This window comes from Chanodichthys erythropterus, chromosome 10 (assembly GCF_024489055.1).
Source record: "Chanodichthys erythropterus isolate Z2021 chromosome 10, ASM2448905v1, whole genome shotgun sequence".
Lineage (NCBI taxonomy): Eukaryota > Metazoa > Chordata > Actinopteri > Cypriniformes > Xenocyprididae > Chanodichthys > Chanodichthys erythropterus.
Genome location: NC_090230.1, coordinates 33,733,680 through 33,741,399, shown reverse-complemented (window position 1 = coordinate 33,741,399; position 7,720 = coordinate 33,733,680). Strand labels below are relative to the sequence as shown.

General features: G+C 35.3%; 1 protein-coding gene across 1 annotated transcript; it reads right to left on the bottom strand.

The window, feature by feature from the left end:
• Positions 1–5,199: 5,199 nt before the first annotated feature.
• Positions 5,200–6,679, bottom strand: LOC137029405 (complement factor D-like). The gene is made up of 5 exons (XM_067399005.1): positions 6,619–6,679; positions 6,370–6,520; positions 6,100–6,244; positions 5,522–5,770; positions 5,200–5,436 (listed from the first exon to the last, which is right to left on the bottom strand). Exons 1-5 carry the CDS (start codon positions 6,677–6,679, stop codon positions 5,281–5,283), a joined length of 762 nt encoding a protein of 253 aa, XP_067255106.1. The 3' UTR covers positions 5,200–5,280.
• Positions 6,680–7,720: the final 1,041 nt, after the last annotated feature.

Here is a 7,720-nt window from a genome sequence, read left to right as displayed (position 1 = left end):
AAAAAACTATTAAACTAATTGTAACCATTATAAAAACAATATGTCTATTATGTTATAACAAAAGTACGACTTTAAAAAAATCACATTACAAAAATAAAACAACATAAATACAAGATAACTAAAACAGCATGTTACAAATATTTCTAACATTTATTATTGAATTTAATAGGCCTATTTTCACTTTCACAAGCTGTTTATAACCTACAGAAATTACACATTTTTAAACTGTTAACTAAATTTAAGTATTATTTTGCATTTTAGACTCATTTTAAACACTAAGTTGCAAGTGTATTATTATTATTTTTATTTTTTTATTTATTCATATCTGAGTGTACCTTCACATGATATAGTTCAAAAGTTGTGACTGGGGACATTTAAAATTGTCCAAAACAATCCCGCACCCTGTTGAAGCCCTGTTATAAAACACAAAACCGTATTACTCTAATTAAACATGAATAGTTAGTATGTTACTACCTTGAAAGTTGATCGATAACGATGTTTCTTTTGATAATTGATGATAATGGCACTCTACACTGAGGCCGATTTTCTAGGCCGATATGGAACTATACTCTCATTCCGGCGTAATAATCAAGGAACTTTGCTGCCGTACCATAGGCTTTCAACGATATTACGCACCGCATGTGACCCCCTGCTTGCACAGGGAGCGTGCCTTGCAACCATGGAGACATTTGTGAGAGACGGGGTCCACAGGAAAATGAGTCAATCCAATTGCTTGTAGATCCACTTTTAGCAGCAATATCTTGAAGCAATAATTTTCTGTATGACTTTATCATTTTTTCACATCATTCTGAAGGAACTTTGGGTTTGTGGTTATTTGTTCATGCACAGCTCTTGCCACAGCATTTCAGTCGGGTTGAGGTCTGGATTTCGACTGAACAATTGCAACACCTTGATTTTTTTCTTTTTCAGCCATTCTGTTGTAGATTTGCTTGTGATCTTCAGATCATCGTCCAGTTGCATGTTCCAGCTCCAGTTCAATTTCTCATTTTAATTCAGTTGTCACTCTCGAATCTTTGAAGTGTGTACTATGCAGAATGGAAAATAAACCTTTATTCAAATTATGAATGGGCTATATACAGAAAGCGAGTAAAGAGCGCTGGCTTTATAATCAATGAAGCTGATATCACTTCAGTTCAGCTGCAGCACAAGCTCATTGACTGAGTGAAAACAATCTGTCTGTGCTGCACAATGAAACTCTTATTTACTTCATCATTATACTTTGTTGGTTATGAACAAGAGATTGGCCATTGCATTCACGTGCTCAACAAACATGTTGGCTACCCGTAACAAGTCACCTTTATTTATATAGCTTTTTACAATGCAGATTGTTTCAAAGCAGCGTTACAGTGATAACAGGAAAATAATGGGTACATCAGCTCTAGAAGATGTGCTCTAGAAAGGTGGCATTGTCCAGCTTAAGAAAGTTCAGTTTTGATTTATTTCCACTGTACAATCATTAGTTATTCATTTAATTCATTTATCTATAGCAGCTCTGGAGAAAACATCCATCATCGTTATCGTTGCTTCCAGTCCCATCGCAACGCAATCAAAACTAATGGCTGAATCCTCTTGTCAATGTTACTGGTTCCTGGTTCTGGCTGACCTAGTTTATGCAGCCTAACAATCATTTAACTGATTTGAATAATATAAATTGATAATGTGTTATGTGTATGCCAGGTTAAAGAGATATGTTTTTAGTCTAGATTTAAACTGACAGAGTGTGTCTGCTTCCCAAACATTGCTAGTAAGACTGTTCCAAAGTTTAGGTACTAAACATGAGAAGGATCTACTGCCTGCAGTTGATTTTGATATTCTAGGTATTATCAACTGACCTTAATTCTGAGATCGCAATAGACATGAAGGACTATAATGCAATAAGAGCTCGCTCAAGTACTGGGGAGCTAAACCGTTTAATTCATTGCAAGTAATTATGAACATTTTAAAATTTATACAATGTTTAATAGGGAGCCAATGGAGTGTTGACAGAACCGAGCTATGGTCATTTTTCCTGGTTCTAGTGAGAACTCTAGCTGCTGTGTTTTGGACCAGCTGGAGTTTGTTTATTAAGCGTACAGGTCAACCACTCAGTAGAGCATTACAATAATCTAGCCTTGAGATCATGAACGCATGAACCAACTTTGTTATTGAGAGCATATGTCATAGTTTAGATACATTATTAAGATGGAAGAATGTGGTTTTACAGATGCTAGAAATGTGGCTTTCAAATGAACAGCTATAAAGAGCACACCCAGAAATCCTTCTGCATTTTTACATTTTCAGAAAACATCACTTGATTTATTAGTATTATTTGAAAGCTCCTTTCCTCATGTGTACCAAAAAATTTCCCCACAAGGACAAGTATTTCATATATTGGCATCTTTTCTTCACATAATGTAGGGTACACCACAACAGGCGTCCACACACACACACACACACACACACACACACACACACACACACACACACACACTCATTTGTTTCACTATATTAGTGTGGACATTGCATAGACTCCCACTGATTTTATATGACATTTTAATAAATTAATATATAATATTTAAATAGTATAATGTTATTTCCTATGGCCTAACCCTACCCTAAACCTATACCCATCACAGAAACGTGCAAAACACTACATTTAAATAAAAAGTATGTGTAAGTATAAGGGAAGCATTCTGCTATTCATCCTCTGGTTGTTAAATAAACACTTCTTAACTATTACCTGTGTCTCCGTCCACTTCTGTGTGTAACAATCTTACGTTTGGGAGCAATTTAGCAAGAATCTACTCTGGGTACCTTTTTGTAATAATAGTGTACAACTATATAAAGGCTTTTTTAAATTATGGGGTAGGCTACATATCAGTGCATTTACACAGTATTTTGTTTTTATAGCAAAGGTGCACTGATTAAGTAGTTTTGAGGCAATTAAAACTACAACTATAGCAATTTTTTTAGTCTGGGGAAATATACTCTTGTTCCATGTAATTGCAAGGTAAGTACAAGTTCTAAGTTACACTTGAAAACCTTTATTTGAAAAACAACTTATTTCAAAACAGATTTAATGTTACAACACTTCTTATTATTTTTGGTTGTTTGGCTTCCTCCTCCTCCTCTTGTTCCTCTTCTTCTTTTTCTTTCTTTGAATTCTGTATGCATTAAAAGAAATACAGTACACCCAGAAATATCCTCACCATTTACTCATCTTTTACCATCATGCCATCCGAGATGTGTACAACTTCCCTTCTTCAGATGAACACAAAGGTTTTTAGAAAAAAAAATTAATCTCTGGGAATGCTTTATAATGCAAGCTCATGTGTTCCTAAAATTTGAAGCATCAAACAGCAATAACTACAGTAATGAATCATTATGAAAACTGAAAACACTACACTGGATGTTCCTTTTATATATATATATATATATATATATATATATATATATATATATATATATATATATTGCAATAAATATCATATCATGGACTTTATATGAATTGAATTTAAAATTTTATTGTTTGTCTACAAAGCCTTAAAGGGTTAGTTCACCCAAAAATGAAAATAATGTCATTTATTACTCACACTCTTGCCGTTTCACACCCGTAAGACCTTTGTTAATCTTCAGAACGCAAATTGAGATATTTTTGTTGAAATCCGATGGCTCAGTGAGGCCTGCATAGGGAGCAATGACACTTCCTCTCTCAAGATCCATTAATGTACTAAAAACATATTTAAATCGGTTCATGTGCGTACAGTGGCTCAATATTAATATTATAATTATTATAAGCGATAATATTATAATTATTATAAGCGATGAGAATATTTTTGGTGCGCCAAAAAAACAAATTAACGACTTGTATAGTGATTGCCAATTTCAAACACTGCTTCAGGAAGCTTCGGAGCGTTATGAACCAGCATGTCGAATCCGCAGTTCGGCGCACCAAAATCACGTGTTTTCAGCAATTTGGCGGTTTGACACGTGATTCAAATCATGATTCGACACACTGATTCATTTGTGCTCCGAATCTTCCCGAAGCAGTGTTTTGAAATCGGCCATCACTAAATAAGTCGTTATTTTGGTTTTTTTTGGCACACCAAAAATATTCTCATTGCTTTATAATATTAATATTGAACCACTGTACTCACATGAACTGATTTAAATATGTTTTTGGTATTAATGGATCTTGAGAGAGGAAATGTCATTGCTGGCTATGGAGGCCTCACTGAGTTCGGCACCAATGTAACACAGTTCGTATATATGGGAAGAAGGAGGCGGGAACCGGCGAACATTCAACAAAACTTTTACCAAATACCAAAATAAACAAAGAACAAAACGAAAGTTCCACACAAACATAATAAAACATAAAATAATATCCAGGCCTGGTCCTCTCTCGTCCTTCACTGTCGTCGCTCCTCCTTTTATGCTCCCGGAGCTCCTCCGTGAGAGACTCAAGGCCGGTGCGCCTCCCAAATGTAGCTCGTTAACTCTCGTGCCACCGGCCTCGCGCCGTTCCCTCACGGCTCTCGCCCGCCCTGGTCGCCACACTAGCCCTTTAAACAATCTCGCTCCTAAATTCCTGTCAGAGTTGTTTACTGAGCATAATCCAGTCAGATCACTCAGATCACAGACCAGTCATCTACTACGGGTACCCAGATCTAGACTGCCATGCAGGGGGGGACAGAGCCTTGGTAGTCGCTGGCCCAAAGTTGTGGAACAAATTGCCTTTATCTATCAAAACAGAACCCACAGTGTCTGAGTTCAAATCTGTTTTCTTGTGCATTTAACATCTTGTGAATGTATATTTTTAATTTTTGGTGATGGACATGGGTAACTCCATGTCTTGTTGTAAATTCTGTTAGATGTGAGAAATCAGTTGAGAGCTTATAAAATTGACTGACTATCTGTGGTTAGATCTTTACAAAGCTCTTTATTTTACAACTCAAATTCTGGAGGATTTACCAGAATTTTTTTAAGCAGCACAGTTTATGATGATATTTCTGTTTTTAAATGTTTTTTTATTATTATTATTATTATTATTATTATTATTACTGTAATTTTGACCAACAGTTTTGGGTATTTCCCTTTCATTGAGATATGAGTCTACAGGCATGACTGGAAAGTGAGGGTGTTGTCTAAATTATATATGGTTGTGACAATGAGAACACTTTGACTAAAATTGATGCTTGCCATGTGATACTTTTATTGAAAGAACATTCATGGAAGAATTCAAGAATAACATTTCTCCCTTCTTTATTTTCCATGAAGTCACTATACATTTCCAATTACTGTACGGATCCATTGAATATATGTTGAAATCTTAGTATACACATTAGGATGGTCAGATGAATTACAGTGACCATGTTGACCGAAAGATGTGATTCCAACAGCAGTGTTTCCACAAACCAAAGGACCTCCTGAATCCCCCTGTTAAGAAACACAGATCAACACATCAGTAGTGAAACCAGTTCATACATTACCATAAAGTCTGTGAATCATCTTTTGTACGTACATTACAGGATCCACCACGTCCATATACACAGATCATCTTTGAGACTGAGTATAATTCTCCCCATCTATTTCTACATTCGTTGTTATTTATTATGGACACTTTTGCCTCCATCAGAAGATTGCTCGCTGATCCATCAGTCAGCATTCCCCAGCCGGCAACACTACAGGCAGTATCTGGTTTGATGTCTTCTCCTTCATTTGGTAATGGTATCACTCTAACTTTGTTGCTTAGTTGGACTTTTTTCTCTAGCTATAATTAAAAAATAAAAATTTTAATAAACAATCTTTTATATCACTGAAATTTGTTAGGTTAAGAACCTGAAAAGGCAAAGTGGAAGTTTTTTTTTTTTAAATTTGCCTTTTTATTTTATGCTATGTGTGGCCATTTTTTGTTGCTAAACAGAGCAATAAATCAATAATGTAGAAAACAGACTCAAAGAGGCACTTGGCCATTTACAGAGAAATTATTTAAATCCCTTCAGTAATTTTTAAAGCAAGAAAAATTCAAACATAGTGGTTTGTGCTACTGTTTCCTGACTGATATTATTTTGAAAAACTAAATATATTACAGGTTGTTACCTTCAAAAGCATGATGTCAGCATCATATCGATTAGGATTGGATTTATATTTTGGATGAGGGATGTAGGACTTCACTCTGATGTGATCTGAACTCTTGCTGTCCTTTAAGTCATGAGCACCAACAACAACCATCAGAATATTAAGTCTGTTGAAAGAGCATATTGGAAATGGTCATTTATGTCATAACTGATATACAGGTTGCACTTCAGTCATTATCAGTCAAAAGTAATTTTAACCCAACATTGCAGTTCACACTAAACAATCTCTTACCCGTTCCAGCAATGTGCGGCAGTCAGGACAAACTGATCAGAAATGAGGAATCCTCCACAGATATGGTGCCCATATGCCTGAAGAGAAACCATGTAAGGTCTGGAGTGGCGTTTGGCTTCTGTGCCGTTCACTATACCTACATTCACATGAGCTGAGAGAGAGATAGTGCTGTTAGTCAACTTATTCAGCACATACCAATTAAACACTTGTAAAAGTCATCGTAATATGCTGTTAAATAATCAGTCTCACCAGTGAAGGTCAGGTGTGGCAGCAGAGAGGCCAACAGGAGCAGAGAGATGATGATGGTCATGATGAAGACGATCAGTGAGCTCTCACTGGCTAAACATGGTATTAATATACTTCAAAGGTGGGTGGAGTCACTGAGCTGACTGTTACTTACTTCTTTTTTTAATATTATAGTATGATCAACACGATTAGAAGTATTGTTCTTGTTAATCCTTGTGGTTTCACTGAAGCTACTGATGGTTTGCATGATAAGAATTAAGAATGTAAGCATATCATTAACTTAGTATACAAACTTATTTGAACTACAAAATGTGCTTTGCACCTAAAAAAAAAACTTTGTAAAATAGAAGACAACATGAAACTGTGAAGTTAATCAAAATAGACCCTTTTCGCAGACTGTGATGACGCGTTTTAATGGTCATCAGCATTGTAAATCTTGCAACGTTTTTTATATTTTCAATTTTTTTATGCATGTACATTTATAACTCTATACTTAATATTACCTTTGCATCAAATTACAAAAAAAAGTTTATGCTGCTGTTAGTGTGTTTCTAATACAGCGGCTATGGGAGTGATGGTAAAGTTGACATCTTTCTCTCTTCTGACTGCTGTTATTAGTCTCTATTTTTTTTTCTTCATCTTTATTAAAGTTGTGAAAACATTGATGTTGAGTTTTTCTTCTGCTGTTTGAGCAAATGGGAACACACAAAATATATTTAATGTATTCTCTCATTCAACTATGACAACTTCCATTTGAGAAACCCAAAAATATGAAAAGGTCACACACATGTGACTAATATCTAATGTCTAATATCATGTAGGTCCCCCTCCTGACTTCAGCAGCAGATACTTTAACTCCTCCAAGTAATGAGGTGGGGCCTGGATCTTTTTTTTTTTTTTTTAGGTAGTGGTACGTGTCAAAGTAACTGCCCAGAGCATAACACTTATTTTGTAGACTTTGAATTTGAGCTAAAGAAGCTGAATTTACCATGTGTCTAATTTTATTCCTAATCTTGACCAACAGTTTTGAAGTTTTCATTCTTTCTCCATTCAAATACATATGAGCCATACTTGCATGAATAAAAATTTAGGGTGTAACCAAAAC